General features: G+C 36.0%; 1 protein-coding gene across 8 annotated transcripts in view; it reads right to left on the reverse strand.

The window, feature by feature from the left end:
- LOC112143363 (protein MTSS 1) overlaps nt 1-22,171 on the reverse strand; it is a 40,711-nt gene that overhangs the window by 16,803 nt on the left and 1,737 nt on the right. For all 8 annotated transcript variants that reach the window (XM_024267278.2, XM_024267282.2, XM_024267276.2 and 5 more), the window contains exons 2-4: nt 20,142-20,203; nt 15,906-15,979; nt 187-271 (exon numbers count right to left, since the gene is read on the reverse strand). In XM_024267278.2, the coding sequence (XP_024123046.1) occupies nt 187-271; nt 15,906-15,979; nt 20,142-20,203 (221 nt within the window). The remainder of the gene's footprint in view (nt 1-186; nt 272-15,905; nt 15,980-20,141; nt 20,204-22,171) is intronic.

Consider the following 22,171-nt stretch of genomic DNA (forward strand, 5'->3'; position numbering starts at 1 on the left):
TGATCCGTACGGACCACGGATAATCCGTGATCCGCAACACCCCTACACATTTGTGTCTTCTTCAAGATTAGATAAGGTCAATAAAATGTTACACCCCTAAGCACAAATGACAATACATATTTACATGGCAGTATATTTGCACAAAAGAGAAAAGGCAATAGTATTGAAATATGTAATGTTGCTTACATGGAGAACTGCTTGAGTTTAGCCTCTATGCTGCGGTGTCTCATACACATCCTGGTCAAAGCAGATCCAATATCTCTTGTGCCCCCTGAAATACACAAAACAGGACAAAAAAATTAAAAATTCCAGTTATGCTTAAACAAAAAAAATGAAAGACAAAAACTGTCACAACAACATTTAACTATTTGTAAAGTCTAAGAAAATATGTGAAATATTAGATCTTGTCAATTGTTCTTTAGGCACCATAGAAGCTACGGAAGAAGAATATTAAGGACAAAATATCCCCATGTCAGGACAGAGATATTAAAGAATGCAAAGGATGGAATCCAGTTTAACCTTTTAAACATTGGGGAAATTAAAGAAAAGAGAAGGAAATGAAAGAAAAATCAAATACCGGAAGACCAAAATTAAAGAAATTCATTTTTGTTAATAAGCATCCAGCACTATAGTTTATTGCAATTCCCTTAAGAGCTGACTTGTAAAGCAAAAGTGACGTATTTGAATTCAAATTTAAGCTTTATGCAACCAACTTCCAGTGAAACGCTGGAGAGCACAGACTGAGACTGTATTATGAACTTCTAAATGGACATTAGCTTTTAAAGTCCTGTAGGCATCTGACTGCTGTCTACAAAATTATTTAAGGTATTACAGAAGTATCCTCCACACAGCACACCTTCAGGACTGTCTGGGAAATTAGACAGACTTAATGAAAAATCAAGTGTACAAAGTTTAATCCCAGTATCAACTAATATAGGAGAGAAAACAAATAGCAAAAGTGCTAAAACTACACCCAAAAATTTGAAATGCTATCTTGGGAAGAAGAAGCACAAGAAAATGGTATGTTTACAAGCCTGGCATAGTTACCAGGATGTGAAGAGTAAAATGACCTCCCACAGAGAAAACCTTAACACTGTCTCTTCAATCCTTCACTGCTCACACAAAGCTGCCACACATAATTATCCTCACAAATCTGGTCAACAAGTTATTAAGGATATATTGCAACTATAACTCAAATCGTGTAACATCATGCAATGTAATTCATTAAACAGATCATACTTATTATCAACACTGAGTTAAGCATGATCTGTTTAATGATCTGTAAATGCCTTAAATGTGTTCCTCTGTGGAGTTCCCTTGAGACTTGTATGGCCACCTCAAGGGACATCATGAAAATGGGACATTCAGTTGTTGTGTGTGGTAAATCTATCGTGAAGTATTTTTTAGACTAATGTAAGTTGTATGCACTAATGATGTACAGGTGATGCTGTCATACGGTTGGCGAGCGGTGGCCCTTATACTGACCCTGCATGAATTCCGCACACACGGAATGGAAAATAGAGAATTGAGTGCATAGTTTTCAGAAAAATGTATGCAGTAACAGACAAAAAAGATTTCACTCTTTGTGAAAGAATCAAAACATGATACTTTGTAAGCAAAGCACATTTAAGGGGATGTTTTGCTAGTACACCCTCATGGGATGGATTAAGTTCAGATCTCAGAAAAGTATCTTAGAATTCTTCATTTTAAGTTGGTACTGATCTCACAAAGAGGCCTGATGGTGCATGTAGGACTAATCTTTTCTATGAGCTTGTTTACAAGTGTAGCTTGCTCTTGTCCCACTAAAAAGGTGGGTGGGGTTTTGGTAAATGAGTGATGACCAGAAACCAATCTCTTTTCTTGCATCATGGACCCACATTCTTCCTTAAGTCTTTAATGAGTCGAAATCCCACATGTGTTTTTGGCCTTATGATGATGTGTGTGAGTGGCAGGGTGAAATTGATCAACCACACCCTGTAGAATAACAGTGGGGGAGAGGCGGCCAGATGGATGGATGGATAAATGTGACACTTGAAGAATTCAACTTAGAAATGAATGAATCGTGTCGAAACAGAGAGGCCTGTGGAACATCCACGCCTTCTGTGAAAGCAAACATACAACAAGCAGGAATTTTAAAAATGATTAGTTCAACCAAAAAAAGTACTGTATTTGTAAACCATGCAGTGGTCAAAACACTAGTGCTAAAAATCCTAAAGTATTAAAAAAAAAAAATGACAGTTTCTTATTCTTACTATGTCAATTAAGTTGATATTTTTTGACTGAGTCATTTGGCACTCTTGTATTTTGAGGACCTAAAACAGACCTGATTGACACAAATACAAACGGTGTACTGCAATTATATACTGATCAAATGCTAATATGTGGAAAAATGCAAAACCCATTAATGGCATGCACAAGTTAAGCCAAAATGTCAATTTATGAATACAAGCAGTTGTTCAAAAAATATTCAAAAACATTTGTTTACTGAACATTAAAATACACAAAATAACAATAAAAATAGACATGACTGTATGAAACAATGAATAAAGGGATGTAGCTCAAACATGAAAAAGGTGCTAACAACGTCAAATTGTTGGCAATCTGATGCCCAGTTGCCAAGTCTGTCTGTGCTGTCAACACCCTCCCAGACTGTTCCGTGGAATGTCACACTGTGCTGGCACAAAGAGAGTCTGTGTGGGTTTTTGCACTGAGAGAAAGGGTCTTCAGAAGTCCAGTGAATTAGAAAGCTCTGAATACACTGAGGAGTTTATGCAGTGAAATTCATAGAGTAAGGCAAGTCTGCAATATTCTTCCTCATTAGGTCTCATTAACAAAGCACTGAAAGGCATAGGGTTTGGAAACAGTAGTTGATAAAAATAGGCAACCACTCAGACCGGACAGACGCTCAAGATTTTTTAACCTTTTTAAAGGATTTATCAACAAGATGTATAATTTGATGTATTCTAGGTTTTTGATATGGTTAACAGTGTTTAAACTGTAACATTTTGCCAGTCTGCTAATTTTTAACCAAACTTAAAAAAAGCTAATACTTTAATTAGAATGTGTTATAATTGTATCAGTAGACAATAAATACACATTTAAATATGCGAGATATTTATTTTAATTAATAAATATATCACACTTAAAGTATTATACACTAGGATTGTTAGCCCTAGAAAGCTACTAGTGAACTATGATTAAAAAAAATATTGGATTTCGGTACCATAAGCCACTAAAGCTAAACCTAAATCAGATAAAAGGGATAATTAGGAGGAAAAAGTAGCTATATATGGTAAGAGATAGAAAAAAAAATAGTGAGAGAAACAACCTTTTTTTGTGGGTTAAGAAGTTGGCGAGCACAAAAACCCAACTCTGAGCAAAGGCACCAGATGGCTGCTAGTAACTACTGGCCAGTGGTTACACAGATAAGAGACTGAGGAGGATGTACAGCTGGATGCAGACATGCAAACCTCTCCCAAACTGATAGAAGTAAAGAAATCTGTCCTCCAGCTAATTAGAGAGCAGAGAAAATACAACATCCCTCTGAATGAAGACATGAAACTCTAGAAATGTGTTTTTGATCTTCCAGTTTGTTTTTAAATTTAAGGACGTCAGTGGTTATTATTATTATTAGTAGTATTTATTTCAATTCTTTAAATCCATTCATCCAGTTTGAATATTAGTGAGCTTGATAATCCCTACAGATGTGTAAAACGCCTTCTGTGTACATCTGGGTGTTTGTTAATAAACCTTTAAGGCCCACTGAAACTCTTAAAGAAAACCAGGCCACTCAAATTTGCTGCCTCCCTCTTTGGATATCCAATTTTATTTATTATTCCTAATGGTCCATAAAAATGTTAGATGAGTAACATCTTGGTGCTAATTTGCCTGTTATCAGTTCAGCTTTAGATATTTAGTTGATACATTTAGTAGGAAAGAAGCAAAAAATGAATGCTGACACACAAACGGTGTCTTAGCTGAGCAGCTGGCGTGCACAGATTGATCCACCCACCACAGCGTGTATGTACAGGCTGTCATTCATTTACTGATCAGTTTGTTTGCTACATCAATCCGATAAGCTTCTGTTTACATAATAAAACAAACAGTCACTTGAGAGAAATATAAAGAGCTCGTGTTTGAAGTTGTTATTACTTTCTAAAAAAATTATAATCTTTTTGTACTCTCGCACAAAAGAATTGCTTTGTTTATCACTCAAACTCTCCAAAGTGAGTAAAAGTGAGCTGAAAGCCAATCTAATCTCCCGCATTATCTCGTCTGGCTTCCTCATTTCTTCATTCATTAATAGCTGCTGACGTTGGGTCGGCTCGTCTTCCTGGTGTTCACCCTCCCACAAACACGCACTAATTCAGCAGTAAGCAAATCGAGCTTCAGTGACACGTACAGCACGTGGGCGTGCCAACACACACGCACCTGCTGTGGTGCAACGAGCGCCGACAATAACACGCTCTAGACTGACTGCAGATTCCATTAGCTGTCAAGTACAGACAAATTAAGGAAAACTATGGAAGGGAAGCACATGACTAGAAGAAAAGACATTTTCAGATTCAAGACGATGAACATGACTTTAAAATGGGATTCGGGGATTCTTCACAACTTTCCTAGCAGCAAACAAAACATAAAAAACAATGTTGGAAAGGCTTATTAAAGGTCTCAAAAATAAATATATTTGCTAAAAAACTATTTTAAGATACATTTGAGGTACAATTTTAAGGTTTGTGTGTTAAAGTCTGCAAGATAAAATGCTGCTAACTGACAAGGGAGTTTTAAAATAAATAAAATAAGCTTGCATTCTATAATAATAAATGGTAAAATATTAAAAGCGAATTCACGAGACAGATTCCCATATTTTTGAAAAACTAATTTTCACTTTTTCTGTCTCAGTAAATTATTTACCATTGAGTCTCTAATTTATTTCTGAATGTGGGATTTGTGTAACACATTCCAACATTATGCAAAAAAAACGAACATTTGGAAATTGTACAGACAAGGGTAAAAAGTAAAAAATCTGATTTAAAATATATTTTAAGGTATGATTTAACATGATGAGTAGACAAAAAAGAAGATGATCCAATCCAAACAACAACGAAAGGTAAGTGACAGGAAGATACCATTGTGTGGATGTGCAAGTTAAAATTCAAAAATGTAAATAAATAGGAATATATGGGGGACAAATGTTCTGCTTGTCTCCTGCTAACTTACCTTAATATTAGGGGTGTGTACGATTCGATGTGCATCTCGATACATGGTACACAAATCGATACATAAAGGATTCAACTAATTCAACTAATTATTTGGTGATACAATGCAGTCTGATTTTATACATTTTAACCAACATAATCTTGTTCATATCTGTATCTATATTTGTATCTAATATCTTTTACATCCCTACCTAACATATATGAAAAGGGGGGTGAAAATGTTTTTAGATTTCTGTTTTCTACATTATTCATTTCAACGGTCTTAATAAGGCTCTTCTCTCACACCTTGTTTTGATGGTGTGAGAAAGTATGGCCATAAAGTTAACACGGTGCCTGAGTTAATCCAGTCAATAAGCACTTCTCATTTCGACGAACAGACAAAGTCAAACCTAAAATAAACACTCTTAGATAAGCAGACAACTGTCCTGTCCACTGATGTAACACTGAGAGATGATTCATTATGCAAACATTTATCCGTCTAAAACAAAACCCATCCAGAAGTCTCTTTTTCCCCATCATACATTTGCAGATACAGTACATGTCCTGTCTTCAATGGGGAACTTTTTCGTATTTCCGATAGTTGTCTTAAAGTCTAACTCCAATCATCTTTTGATCTATTGATCTATTGTATCTTTTAATGATGATTATGATATTTTTAGGCAAAATCTAAAATCGTGTGTTGTTTTCTAGGCCACAGTTCATCAGAAATTCACCTGTGAGTTGTGGGTGGGACTACAGGCGCAGAGTAAGCCTGTCCTTATTTCCCATCGGCCTTTTGTTTACACGTTCTCCGACTAGCTTACAGCCTCTCAAAACCCCAAATTAACATTACCAGTGCAACAAAAATAGCGAGCGATATGAAAGCCATAAAGTTTTGAGCCATTAAAGAAAACAAAAATAGAGCGGAGAAGGGAGCATGACCATTGCCGTTGAAGCACCTATATCACAGCTACAGGCTTTTTCAAACTACATGTTTTGTCTGGTCTTGATTCACAACAATTAGAGTAAAGAAATACTCAGAAATGAAGTTAAAATCTTACAATGCTATCCTATAAGAACCTTTAAAAACATGATTCAACTTGAAGTTTGCATCATCGATGCTCTATATTAAGTTAAATAAATGCTGTATGAAACCAGTAATGAGAGCAGTGAGAATGTCAGTAAGACAGAGTGATGGACAGAGACAGGGAGAGATAGTTAAAGATTACACTGGAGCCCTCTTTTTGCTCTTTTCTGGGCTTTGCTGCCCTATTTTCCTTTCTTGTCTGACACACTTTCTATACAGGCAAAGACAGATTTTACAAGGACCTCTAGCAATGATTAGTTTAGAATAGTTATAAATTTAGATTAGTTTGGCTCACACATGGAGTGGGGGCTGAATAAATAGCTTAATACATAAAGTATGAACGTGGAAAAGCTCAGACTCCACAGTTAATCTTTAACAGTAAAGGGTTAAAGGGGTTCATATTCCTGCACTGTGCCTGAAAAACAAGTGTTGGTAACCGGCTCTGAGTCAGGTTTGTTGTGCAAGAAAGCCCTCAGTCAGACTGCATATCACTAATCATTACCAGCAACAACACTGCGTGTGAGAAAGATGTTCAGGAGCGTGGGTTTTAAACGCAATTATTCCCAAATGAGATAGATTCAGATTTCAAGTGATGCATCAAAATAAAACAAGAAAAAACAACAACTGTGTTTCAGCATGTATATTTCCAACAGATAAAACTGGTAATTCAGGTTTTGAAAGTGAGAAAGGTGCAATTAAATGTATTTCATAAATTGTGAATGTTAGTTCTTGGATGGTTGATTGGAAAAACAACATCATGCTTAAGATGAAACAAAGATAAATAAAACGTGTTTTTTTCCATTTCTGTAAGAGGTTTTGGGTGCGATATTCAAAACATGTTTACTATTCAGAAGAAGGGCCCTATTAGAAAGTCTAAGATCCAGCTAATACATTATAGTTAGAATAATGGTGGATACACTTAACATGGGACAATAAAATAGCTCTTTTTAGGTCAAAGCACACTGGATGGCAAGAACCACTAAAAGATTGAACTAAAATAAAAAGTAATTTAATTCCAGAATTAAAGCAAATTCAATAATTAAAACCACATTTTGGACTAACATTCCTAGATTAAAGCAAATTGATGCTTAGAGTTGTTTTTAGTAAAACAGACTGAAAACTGATTTAAAGTATTTACTTTTAATTCTATGGAATAAAAGTGGAACATGTATGATAGTATTACTTCTTTAATCCTTCCCAGGATTACTATGTGCATCAATTACAACCATCAGTGACAAAAACAAACAAGGAACTCAAAACATTTTTATGCAGACAAACAAAATATTTACATACAAACGTCGTGGTCTTGTATAGTTTTCATTATGTAATGCAATTGTTTAAAATCAACAATTTTAATGTAAAAACAACAAAAAAGGAAGCAGTTTAAAATTATCATAAAAAAGTCATTTTTTTTATGGAGATCTTGCAACTTATTTAAAACCAAACATGGATAAGTTTGTTAAATGTATATACAGAGTGTATTATCTTCTCACATTAGAAAGAGAGACCTTCAGTCTTTGGGACACTGGTGATAATTTGAACCAGAGGCACACCCTAACCCACACCGTAACCCACTGTTTGTCAGGGGAGCACAAAACTGCCTTGTCTGCAATAATGACCACCAGATTACATCTCCCAAGTTCGTGTTTGAGCATTTGTGTGTTTGTGCACAACTGTGTGAGCATCAGAGCCCCCCCTGTTAAAAGAGAGAGCCAGTGAGGGAACCTTTGCCACCCCAGTGTCACCCCACATCCATCTGCCCTCTCAAGGGCACGAGCTTTAAACAGGCAGATCATTCATGCAACATTTCATAAAGTCTCCTGTCTTCTGACTCTTACTTGTTCCTAAGAATCTACCAGATGATTGCTCAATAAATCATACCGTATACTGAGTGGTGTGGCTGAAGTCAACCACTGTTTACCCATTTACAAGCCTAAAGAATGGACATATTATCCCACCAAGTCAATGAGATCCCATCATGCCCAACTACTAACAAGAGTATACTGAAAAAGGATCCTGAAAAGTGAAATTAATTTATCATCCAAACTATAAGATATCTAAATATTTGTCAGCTACATCATCATTACCATAATCCACAAAATTATCATTAAGGCACAAATGCAGAGTTTAATTCTAAAGCATTATCATATGTGGGAACCAGAGTATTAAGACCGTTTGCTGGCTTAAGGCTTTGAAGGTAATATTGTTCAGGTGAATGCTAGCATCAATATGAAACACAGTGTGAGTTCACATGTGCGCTTCATTGAACAAAGAAGGGCTGTGTTGGGTCACAGCCCACTGCAGCGTTGTGGTCTTGACTTAACTATGTGCTCAGAGTCGACCATTAAGAAGAGAAACTTGAATCTGGCACTCAGACACAACGAATCCAGTTGTGGTATAAATGCAAACAGAAAAAAGAAGTGTAAAAATACTTACAGCAGACTGCTGTAAAATAACAACCAAGCACTCAAAAAACTTGACTGTTTATAGAAAATACATGTCGAGACACAGAGCAGACAAGGATGGGCTGTCCTCAGTTTACTAGGAACTAACTTGTGAACCAAGAAGAGTGAGATTCTATCTACAGCATGTAAACAATTGTCAGTAAAAACCATTAGGATGTGTGTATTTACAACACTAACCTTTTTCTCCACCAAAGATTATTTTTTAAGTCAGATAAATTACTCTGTTGGGGTCCCACCATTCACTGAGCATTCACAAAGTACAACAACATCAATGCATTATTTACATTTAAGGAGTGCGTACTTTTCCTTTGAATACATTTTAGTTTTGTTAGTTACTTGAATGAGAATGAGAATTAGAACTGAGTGTGTCAGCTGTTCTAATTCAAAGATCACCAGTCTAACCAGGCTTGTTTAAACAAAAACACATGGCAAATAGCCATCCAACCAACAGACACTTGAGCAACAAACACATTATAAGAACATGGATACAAGTGTAATGGAAACTCTGTTACTCATGTATTGAGTGAGTGTTCTGATAGTCATTGTTTGTTTGAAGGACATCATATGCTGTAGGCACTTGGGTTTCTTGCACATTTAGAAATACACGTTGAAACTTGCCAATCCTTCAACTAGACACAAATGCAAATTTGCATCCATCTTCAGGCCTGCTAAATCCTTTTCGGGTTCATGGGGCTGCTGAAGACTAACCAGCTATAGCTGGGTGAGGTTCGGGGTACACCCTGAACAGGTCGCCAGTCTGTTGCAGGGCCACACACTCACACGCAAACTACAAAATACAAATCTGTTTAGTCAAAATAGATGTATACGATCCCATAATATGTATATTTTTTGCTTGTGTATGTTCTTTTTATGAGTCTGACCAATATAGAGAACAAATAGCAATAAAGATGCAGCAATATGGTCCTGAGATCAAGTTTCTGTGAAGTTAGTGTTCGTTCAAATAATTGTAAAAGACTGAATTAGTCTCAGAAGGTCTTTGGTAAATTAACTGATTATTTGCTGGTATTAGATGTGTGTATGAATCTCTTGATGGCAGGAACAAAAGGAAAAGGTGGATTGGGTAAAGTATACAGATTCTGGGGGACAAAATCTAGTTCTTGGCTGGACAAAATTAAGAGACACAATACAGCCATAGCAAGTCTTGGACTGAAACTCAGAGAAAGGACAGAGTTGATTCAAAGAGGGCATTGAGGAAGCTGGAAAGTTTGGGGTCTAAGACTGTTCTGTTACAGGAGCTGAGGCGAGAGCTGACGAGGGCAAAGAGGAATAAGATTCCTTCTTTTCCTCAAGACGAATTTATGAGGCTCAATCCATGGTTGAGCACACATATTATGTAACAAAAACAAGGACAATATAGTTTAAATTTAGCTCAATTTTGCTTAAAAAACTGTTTTTGTGCAGCAGGGAAGTTTGAGCACTGAAGTTCAGTTAATGTAAGTTTTGCTAATCAAATTAAAGCCTATTCCAGGCCACAAACCACCAATATTCATCTCGATGTCACAAATGCACAAACAAATAAATATTTGCTAAAATTCAGCAATCAAGAAGCAACACCGACTTCCTGTGCAAAACTGGTTTGAAACAAATATACCAGTAACTAGAGCCAGATCAGTTCACCCAGAAACCATGAAGCGACTTGTAACCATTTGCCTTCATGTAAAATGGACAAGGCTAGGGTTAGTTTTAAATAAATGTAAATGTGAATAGAATCTAACTTTGAAAATTCAGCATCAATTTTTAAAAATCCATGCACTGGTTTTTGTATATTTAAGGCAAAATCTGCTTAAACATAGTCTTTTTAAGGAGGAAATTTCTCATGTACGCAAAATCACCATGTGCAAACTTTTTTTTGTTTTCTGGATTGAAATTCAAAAAGGAAGTCAACAACTAATAAAAAATCAAACTGTGAATTATTTATTAAGGTAAAATTAGTGAATATTTTGGCAGTGATACTTAGCACCGGTCATAGCTGCCCAACAAGGAGGACGACTACAGAGCGGAAAAACTGGTTTCTATATGGGAACAATACAAACAAATGGGATTACGTTGCTACACACATATCTCTATGGAAAGTGAATGACCAACGCACACAGCCAAAACAAAAAAAAGAATGCATTTATTTTCACTTGATGAGGAAATACTATTCAAGTTTGAATTGATTTCACGCACACTTTATGACGAATGGAACACAGGCATTGAAAGGAGAAGAAAAACAAATCCACCTTAACAAGCACTTACTGCAGTTAGTAAATATTGGTAAAATCTGCATATGAATCAGTTTTTTGACACATCACCGTCTGTTTTATTTTACCGGAATGCACAAAAAATGTATTTAGGGTTAAATGTTATCGTAGGCTTTCATCACTTTGGGATTGCATGCCAGTACTTGAGCGTGACATAAACACTTCACTTTTATGGCTTTTAGCCCATGGCTTTCCATGTTTAAGGAGAGACTCGTATTAATTTACAGCAAATTGCCTTTCAAGGCTTACTGAACCACTCCTTGACAATATTTTACTGTATGAGGATTTTGGTTGTTTATTTCTAATAGTTCCAGTTATAAACTTATTTGTCCAGGTATTTTTGTTTACAGTGCTGAAGAAAGGATAAATCAAAAAGGATCATTTACGGAAAGTCCAATTTAAAAAAAAAAAAAAAAAAAAAAAAGATCAAGTGTACCGGAATGATAAAAAACTCTTTACTTTTAAAAGTGATTGAAATAATACTCAGATAATAGAAATTCCGCCTTTGGAGGCGATGTTGTCATTGATTATAAAACACTTAAGAGTTATAAGTCACCATGGGATAAAAAATAATTTATTTCCAAAATATTACCACAGGTTTCTACATGTGTCTTTGTAGCAGGTGTGTACTATATTTGTACAGACTCAGACTTGTCCTAGTAGAGTCATCATGAACCTGCTGAAAGAACAACTGGGATTCAACCACCAGAGTCCCAGAAGCACACACAAGAATTAATTCATATACCTCCATTTTATGTAAGACACTCAAAGTTCATGCAGAGACTGTGTTCAGGCAGCTGTGACACCCACTTTTTTTTTTTTGCAAAAGTTAGTGCTCTTTTATTCATTGAGGTCATACTATTTTCAGCAGATGGGCAGAACTCGCCATAACACTGGAAATGTTGGTGCTTCAAGTCTGCAGCCGACATGCTGACCCTCTGTTATTGTGTCCATATGGTTCAAGCAAAACTCTATTGGGGAAACATCAGCTAACAGATGTTTATTTCTGCCAAATAATTGCTTTTTTATAACATATCTGACAATACATGCAGCGTTTGATGGCGTACATGGGTTATAAAATAGTCATTTTTCAACAAAATGTGTCAGAAGAAAGAAAAAGACGGTCAAACGAAGACTAAAGGCAAACAAAGACACAAGCTCACGAAGCAGACTACCAAACAGCTTATAATTTGATCCACAGCAGATTGAGGGAGGGTTCCACACAGAAACTGAACTGACACGCTATGAAAGAAACCATTCTGCAGAGCTAAATATTCTCCATTGTCGCTGTTTTCCTGCCTTCTCTATTCTCTGGTACTAGTTATCTCTTTCATAGATATAATAGAGCTTTGTCCTGTTTTCTACCATGGAGCCGTTTGAAGTTTCTCCCTGATTTGAATATTTTTTCTTCGAATTTCAAAGCAGTAAAATACCTTAAAAACAGTTTCTTAGAAATTAACAATAATAGATAAATACATTTCTACAAGTACAGGAAAAAAAGTTAGATTTCTGTCAAAAATATTCAATTTTTTTTAGGTATTGATACAAAACTGACTGGTGTATAAAAGCAATCTCTACTTTGTTCTGCAACAGAAAAGTCAAATTGTAGAGGTAATCTTTGAGGACATATGTATGAATTGGGTGAATATATATTAATTGTATTACCTAGAAAAAAAACACAATTTTCTGAAATACTTTTAATGTTCTTCAGTAAAGCCTAAATCATTCTTTTGCTGTCAGGCTTTTCCCGTCAATTTAATTAAATCATAGCACCTTAAGGTGAAACCCAATTACTAGTGTAGCACATCTTGATGTTCCTTTTTATAGAGAAAATCACACATTTTCTTTGAACTCATTGAAATGTTTTTAGTAACAGCTTGTTAGTCAAACTCCTAAGTAGTAAAGGACATTATTGCACAGAGCCTGTATGAGTTCGCTCATCAAGTTGGGTTAAAACTATTTTTATTTAGCAGCACTTTCACATGACTTTAAATCGAATTACATAGTTACACTAAAAAAATAAAAACTGTCCCATTGCTGCTGTTAAGTCCTCCTTATATTTGTGTACACAATTAATGTTTTTGAACCAACATATGTTCATCTGAGTGCAAATAGGCAGATGAACGTAAATGTTAAAAGTTCATTCATGTCCTGATTTTGATTTCATCAGTGAAAATAGATGTGAAAATTAGGTTTTCAACTGAGTTGGTATCTAAACTTTACCAACCAGAATCCTCCTAGACTTTTATTCTAAACTTTCCTTCAAGGTTTACCAAATAAAGGTGCGCTCAGAGCACTATTTTGAAAAATTCACAGCTGACAGGCATGGCCGACCAGCTAATGTTTACAGTACGCAAAAAAAGTGTCTAATCATTTAAAAATATTTGAGGCAGCCAAAGCTTCACAATCCACATTCAGCACTTACAGCTAAAATAAACAGTTCAAAAAAGTCAAACCAGAAAATCAGCCATTAATAAAAACACAGGAATATTTTTGTAAAAATCAATCAAATAAAACTATAATGATATATTTGTCAACCCGCATTAATTGAGGTTTAAAAAAAGTCAAAAAGAAGTGAAAGTATGAGATGAAAGGATGGAAAAAATGTAGAAGATACCAAAACAGAGAAAAAGATTAGTGATCTCTTTGTGGACAAAAGCAAACAGTAAAAAACTACCAGAAAGTGAAACAGGTGGTTTAAGCTAATTCCATGTGTGCTGTGTGTGCCGTAAATAATACAGAAAGTACAAGAATGTGTTTGTTCTTATAAGGCTGATCATATGCAAGTCAGTGTTCACAGCGGGATTAGGGTGCCTTTAGAATAAATGTTTAGTTTGGGGATTTATAAAGCAATTATGGGCTTTTTTACCCTCTACTCTACCTCTTCACAGTTGAGTTAAGGGAGAAGAAGTTGATGTTTAGGAATGGAAATGTGTACCAGTTTTAATATACCCACAAATATAAATGTGATAATGATATTTTTATTATGGATGGACATCAAAAGGGTGAACTATGTAGTCAAACATTTCAATAAGGGCTTGTTTATTATTACATTCTTTCATCAAAGCACCACTGCAAGGAAAAAAAAAGCTTAAAGAGAAGCAGAAGCTACTCTGCTAAAACCCGATATGAGCACCAGGTGGAACCGAGTCTGTTTTACATTTTTGCTTTATGATCTTTTATGTCTGAGAAAAAAATCTTGATGTTGGCAGTTTCTGAACACAGAATTTGGTTCAAAACTAAAGATTTAATTCAAATTGACTAACAAATAATATAATTGGTTTCAAATTATAACTGTTGTAAAACCAGTCAGTGTATATTTTGCTTACTAAATATAAATCTTCTATAGCCCCAGAGTTTATTCAAAAAATGTGGCAGCCGACCCGGCGTTTATTTGAGACATGGGTCTATTAAGCCATTTGTTCCATCACAGATAGAATGGTGACCAAGAAATCCTTTGCTGCTGCAGACGTCATGCTAATATGATCCATCTACTCGCGCCATTCTTAGACACATTTAGGATCCACCCCAAAATGTTGTGAGGATTCCTCACCAGAATGTTCTTTGGTGTATCCCACCGCAAAAGGTTTAAAAACTAAATTTTCTTGGCAATCACTACACAATACAAATACCACAGCGTCCAGTGTTGTCAGATTGTAAAATTTGCTACTAAAATCGGGCGTGTTTTTGCTCAAATTGGGCAGTTTTTCGGCCAATCTGGCAACACGGAAGCATCTGCTCAACTGTGCATGGGGAGGGTGGGTCTTAAAGGAATCCGGCCACTAATAGAGACTTGAGTCTAAAGTAATGAACACCTATTAAATCCATTGATTATCGAAGACTTAGATTCGCCTATATTGGAAGATATTAGGTAGTTGAATTATTCTGCTTTTTTCTGCATAATTCGTACATATGTGCAAAAGTCCCTTTTCGAATTGGCATGTAGTTTACAACAAAAAAGTTAGAAGTTTAACTCTGTATAATAAGAAATATTTATTGGTCGAGTAACTGTGGGATATAATACCACACACCAAGAAGAAGGATCAGTGAGATACTTAGTGTCCTATTAACATTACCACCATGACAGTTGTATTTAAAAAGTACACTGTTTTTTATTTTAAAAAATGTCCATCTTTGTATCTCACCATAAAAAAATACATGAAAGAAGAAAAATGAATGAGGTTATGTCTCAGTGAAGATGTTTTTACCTATTGTTAATGCTTCCCTGCTAACAGAAAAGGGTTTAAAATTAGGGTTTAGAAAGCAGCTCAAAATAATGAGTGTTAGGTGATATCGATAGCCTGTAGGGTGTCGAAGTGATGAAAGAGTAGAAAGAAAAAAAAATTACCTAACAGTAAAAAAATCTGCCCTTTTCGCTAGAAACCGATATTGTGAGAGACTACAGGGGACAGACTGATGACTCCCTACACTCCTCCGCCTCCTTTTAGCCCCATTCTCTTGCTTTCTCATTCTTACTACTGTGAGCTGATGGATGTGTGCGTCAGTCTCTGTTCCTATTAATAGGACGAAGCATGGCTGGAGGTGTCCAAGCAGGAGAGAGCTCACATCCCTCCTGCCTCTCTTACACATACAGAATTTAAACAGACAACCAGAGAGCACAGATGTAGAAGAGGTGGGGGGTGTAGGTAGAAGGGGGTGAAGAAAAGCAAAGAGGGGAAGGGTTGAAGACAATGCCAACAAAAGAACTTCAAACAGAGCCCTGATGGTTTTACAACCCCTACGTAAGAGCCAGAGAACCATCTAACTTTTTAAACACTGAGGGGTAAGAACATGGGATCTCTACAACAGAAGAAACAGGGATGGAACTGTCAAACTATGAATGTTATTATTCCATTTAATACAGCACTGTTACAAAGCTGAATGTTTGTACCTCTGGAGTTGGTAGCCAGGTCAGCCACTTTCTGAAAAGCATCCAGGAAGGCAGCCACAGCAACCGCAGTCGCCCTGCAAGACATGGGTTTGTTAGAAAGTAGTTCAAGTATGAAAACATTCACTGGAAAGCAAATAAGAAATATTTGTGGTCAAAGCTACTAGAAAGTAAAGATGCAGAACATGATTGTTATATGTTAGAGGTACATTTTTAGAAAACACATTTGCTCTAATGTCAACTTTGGCTTGAAACTATTATGCTCTCTTCAGACCCATTTCAGCAATGTGAGTTCAAGCGGCCCCTTGACCAATGAAAAGTCTATATAAATGGGTGTGTTTTACACTTCTGCGTTCAAACTCTCATGTTCATGTATAGCTACACAAGTTTTTGAGCCCCTTTTCAGGTTTTTTTGAGGTATGCTTTCCATAAACAGGCTACCTGTTGGTTAACCTCCAGAAACTAGCCTGCTGAAGGAACAGCAGATCTGTGGTGATAAGAATCACATGTATGAAGGAAAAGGTGTGCACGTGCAGGTTTGACATTATCTGATCTTCCCTAAAGCGAGTCTAGACTACTTTTAGTCACGCAAGCAACACAAGAAGACAATCAACGAGAATTGTTCCTAAACATGTCTATACACAGACATCAATTTGTTAAAAAGTGTTTTCCTTTGTGTAGACTTTCAACTAAATTGGCCAAATGAAAGTCTTTAGAACAACCAGAAATACAAATTTTTTTTAATCCTCAAACTCCATTTTATTTCAAAATAAAGGCAGATTCTGTTGAACATTACGGTTCAGTTATGTTTTTCTTTAACTACCCTGATCTTGAACATTTTTGTCTGGTTTTAATTAGGTATAATTTGATTTTTAATGCATGAAACACAAAAGGAAAACTGTTGTGCATACAGTGTATCTGAATTTCATCAAATGCTTTCAAGAAAAATGTAAATAATTGCGAGTGGTTATAAAACAAAATAGATTTAAGAACAACTCGATACGCATAGCATTCCTATACACTGATTGCAACTTTATTTGTTAACCAGAACCTGATGCAGTATTAGTTAACAAGTGCTGTGTTGTTGCAGAGCTGACCAGATTATCCCAGGGTGTGTCCTGCAAATGGAAAAAGAGCCATATGCACACGCGTACGCAGATTCCTTTCTATTTAAAGGTCTTGTGTTGGCACCATAACAACCACAACCGATACATGCCTCTACTCATTTATTACACTCAATGGTCTATTGAAATCTGACCATTGGATCAAAGCTCACAGATAAATGTTCGATCAAGTCAAACTAGGAGTTTGAGCTGCTACCACACGTGCTAAACAGGTTTATCCATTTTTCACACTTGTGTCTTTTGGCTTTTACACTTGACATGTTGGAGCAAAACATCTGTTCTCACATTCAAAGGTTTGTGTAGCTTGTTCACTTTTAGTTGATTTTTTTTAAATCAACATTAAGGGGTGGCCTTTGGTTTTAAAGTTTGTCTCTGAAACCTAAACAACTTTAAAAAGTAACTGGAAAGCTTTGCGTCCATTTAAGTCTCCTTTAGAAAATCTCAGAGACAGTGCTCTTCACAACAATGGCCAACATGCATTTATAGTTCAACAGACAGAAGAATGCAGCTGGAGTAAATGGGTTGTGTTTACTGAACTTGCTTTTTCTTTTTTATTGTTGGAGCCCCATTTTTTTTGTACTTTGTGTCTGTATTCAGTCCGTTGGCAGTTTGGATTTCTCAGAGCAAATTCTACAGCCAGAAAAGGTTATCAAACTATTTATTTTGATATTGAGCTATTTAGAGTTCCTGTTTGGGTACAGAATTACCTTTCAACAAGAAATATGCACACATGTGAGTTCCTTAGGTTTTACAGCTGCCTCAGCCAAGAACAAATTACTGACAGGTTTGTAAAAGGACTCTGATTAGGATTCATTTAGTTGGCATCATTGCTCTTTGTCTTCAAAGCTCTTAAAAACCACACAAGGAAAAAAAAAATCATTTTTAAATGAAAAACAAATGACAGGATTTCCTCATCATGGCAGTTGGTTAATATTCTGGTTGCTTTGTGAAGGAGGAGGGCCAAATTACAGAGCAGACTTCTGATGGACGTCATTACATCCAGACACATATGCTGCTACCGCAACTGCCTGCTAACTTATTTAGACCAAGAAGAGAAGGTGGGTGTGTTTGTGTCCTTCTATATGTAGTCCAGTCCCTAAATGATTACAGGGGTCTGTGGCTTGGAGGGGATGGGGGTGGTGCTACTGTCGAGCTCCGTTTTTGGTATTTTCAGAGGCTTGAATGCAGAAAAAGATGAAGTTTTTGGTCAATTTGAAGCAAAACTTTAAATGCTCCACCTTCACAAGCATCATTTCAGTCAATCATTTACAGAAAACACTGCAGCTTTTGAGACCCAATGTGATTTAAAAAATATATGTTATTATGACAAATTTAAAGTCACACAATAAATTCACACACAATTACCAGATTGGTTTGGGATAATATGCAAAGATTAGGGGCTCTCTTGTCTTAGCAGAAGTTCTAACATGGAGCGGTTGCACATGAGCTTCACAGCAGGGCATTTATGTGCACTTTTACAAATCAGATCAACAATCAGGGGAAAAACCAGGGGGTTTCAACTACAATAGGCAGAAGAAGATGAGTTTTACCACCTATTTCCTGATTTTTGTCTTTATAAAGGTTATAAAGTTCTTGTCCTGTTTAGTGTTCGTTGTTCAGGCTTCCCGTTTTCACAGTCAAACCACGCTTTAGTTCACAATCACACACAGCTGTTTCTGTTTCAGTTACTTCCCCCCATATACTTGGCTAGTTTTGGTTGCTCACGATCAGACCCCTCAAGTTCTAGAGTTTTGGTTGTTTTTTTTTGTTTTGCCATGTTCAAGTCTTTAAACCACAGTCATCAAGGGTATCAGTCTTGTGCTTTTGCAATGACAGGAACAATTGATTACAGAAATACATCAGTACAGTTAGTTTTTGTTTACCTGTCTTTGTCATCATTATGGTGCTTCTTAACAACCTCGACTAAAAGAATAAACATAAAATTAAAGATTTAAGGTCCAGCTAATGTTTTCTTACATCAGAAACTCCAGTTTCCTGTTCTCCACTTTTAAACAGTCTCCTGTCAAACTGCTAGTTTGACAAGGCAACAAAAACACTCCTGGTTTCTGACAGGGTCTGAAACCAGGAACTTTAAATGCTAAGAAACTGAAAGAACAGCCCTGATAAATATGTTCTTAAACTGACATGTGGGCGTTTAAATGGTAAGGGAAATACCATAATTTATTAGTCAAATAATGTAAACCACAGGAAGTCTGTTTTAGCAGAGGCTGGTGGACAAAAAGCTTTTATTTCGACTCCTGTAAGTTACCTTTTCACTGACACATCACCATTTAAAGCCAACTATAAGAGGTGGATGGGACTGGAATCTATTCTAAGCTGTAGACTTTGAATGATTGAGGACTGGTATAATTGTATAGTATTTAAAACAAAACATGAGGTTTAGATAGAAGACAATGGGGTAGTAGTACAAGTAAATGTTTCGCGTTTTCTAAAACGCCAAACAGTTGGTGGCATTTACTGCTCAGTACAGGTGAATTAAATTTAAAAAATTATATGAACCTACTTTGGTGGTATATATTTAAAAGTCCCATAAATGTATGATATTTTAATGATTTAGTCATAAATTAAACATACTAATTAAAAACTTAAATGGAGTCGTGAACACATTTGATTTTTATCACTAAAAAGCCAACAAAAACAAAAAAGGGATGCAACAGTCCTTAGCTTAAAACTGAACTGTATTTTACACCATTAAACTGAATTGTATGAACAGTGAATTGTTGTATTCCTTCTTAAAACCAGTATGTTTATGGTGTTAAACAATCGCTGTGCTAAATTTATGACTATTTATTAATTATTGTTTTATTACATCACACCAGGCTTAGTACAAGCCAAATAAAAGGTTTTTATTACCGGTAATTGTTACTTGCTTATTATGTAACAAAGGTATTTTTACTTTTATTTTTTTTTTGTCTTTGTTTTGTAATAGACAAATAAAAAAAAAACGTGACCCAAAAATTCAGGTTTGAATCAAATCGTAGGTTAAGTAAAACAGTAATCACTACAAAGCACAAGCAGTTATTATTTTTGGGGAAAAATAGACCAAATGGAATGATAAAAACAAAATCGTACATGCACACAGCAGTGTTCTCACCTGAGCTGAGACTGCAGTTTCCCTGCCTTGTTGATAAAATCCTCCCAAATAGGACAGCTGCTCTGTAAAAGAAAAAGATAAACATGACGGACACATTCTCGGATTTCACTATCTTCTCGGTTACATGACAGGTCAATGATTCATCACCTTATACCTGCAGTGCTGCTGAGCAGAACTGACCTCAAGCTTGGACTTTTCCATCCCTCAAAAACATGTTTTTTTTCTCTGTGTTGCTATTGGCACCTCAAGTTTCACAGACTTTGGGCAATCAGTAGAAAACAAGTTTCCTTTTTGACAGCATTAACTTTTTTTGTATAGCATAAACCCCAACACACTAAAATATTTTTTGAACATTCTCCATATAACTTCTAAAGTATAGCCATTCCCATCACTTTCTGCATGTGAAAAATAACAAATGGGTCACAGGCCTTATTTTAAAGAGCTTTAAATACAATGAGAGCACTAATGTCAGAGCATATAATGAGCCTGGTTCCCGGTGGGACTCTAAAATGTTCCTAATTTGGGTCCTGGAATGAAATAGTTGAAGAGCTCCGTTCAAATTGCTGCAGAAGAAGAAGTGATAAAAGGTTCAGAAAAGAGAAAGCCTGAACGTTTGTTTAGGATGGGGGGGAAAAAAAGAGGGATTTTGAGAAAACGGTCATTGGATGAGCACATTTTTGTCACTAATGTGACACTACTGTCAGAGGCTTAAGGAATGTCATGTTGTTCTGTCATACATGACACCAAACAATAAACTCATTCTACGTGGAACTCATCTTTTACTCTTTGCTTTATACCTTCAAGGTCCTGTCAGGCTTTTTTTCAGTCTACTATTTGAGCATCCTCTCAACCCAATCCATTACCTGCCCAACCATTGCTCTACTCTTGATGACAAAGTCAACAACTATTTCTGTTACTTTCACTCATAAGGCAATAATGGTTCTTTTTTTGGTCATGAGAAGGATTTTCTTGCAAGAGTAGGAACTGAGTCGATAAGAAGCCAATAGGGAAGTGGCAAAACCCTCAGTAACTTGTAGTTAAAACAAATGTTTGAACTGATGATCTTGGAATGTAACGTTGTTTAAAAAAACCTTCCAAGAGACATTCTTGGTTTAAGCAAACAGCATTCCCTCTCGCTGACTTAAAATCTTCAGACCTTCTTTCCACTGTGAGCTAGTCAAACTATAATCCTGATGGACAGACCAGTTTTAGGCTTAAACAGACGACCTTCCACCTGCAGTCGCAGAAATATAGAAATAGTCTAAGACTGGTTCATTTTGAACAGTTTAACTGTTTTTTTTAAGCAAGAACATTTATGGTGAATAAAACATTGACATTAAGAGTTAATACCAATCTTGCCCCTTTGCCCAACCAGAGTTCAACAGATAAGGAGTTCTAATTCTATTTTAGATTGAGTAAAAGGGGGAACAGCAGAAAATACTACCTTTTTTCTTGTCAGTTAATATCTATAAATTATAATATTTTCTTGCATTTGGTTTGTATGGTTAACATGTTTTATCATAGGTAAATACATTATTAATAATTTACTTTGCTGATATTATCTGCATCTTTTTCTGTATCTGTCCAAATAAAGTTTCAAAAATGGAACCTCAAAAAAACATGCATGCACTCAACTTTTTAAAAACCCACTTCGATCATCTTTTGATCTATTCTAAAAGCGTTCCCAGTGGTCTTTTATTTAGGATTATGCTGTTTTTAGCCAAAATTTAAAACTTGTGTCGTTTCTTGGGACATAGTTTTTACAGAGTGGAAGAAGTTTGTTAAAAATTTGCTACCGAGTTGTGGGCTAGACTATTGTGATGGAACAACCCCCCCTTTCCCCTCCCTATTGCTGAGAGCTCTCTATTTACATGCTCTTGTGCTAGCTTACCCTCATACCCCCAACCTCACATTAGTGGTGCAGCAAAATTGACTATCAATACCGGAGCAGTCCAGCCGCGCAGTTTTGATCCAGATTCCAGCTTGGACAAGGAAAACAAAGACGTACATTGATCTATTTGTCAACACGT

Source organism: Oryzias melastigma, linkage group LG16 (assembly GCF_002922805.2).
Source record: "Oryzias melastigma strain HK-1 linkage group LG16, ASM292280v2, whole genome shotgun sequence".
Taxonomy (NCBI): Eukaryota; Metazoa; Chordata; class Actinopteri; order Beloniformes; family Adrianichthyidae; genus Oryzias; species Oryzias melastigma.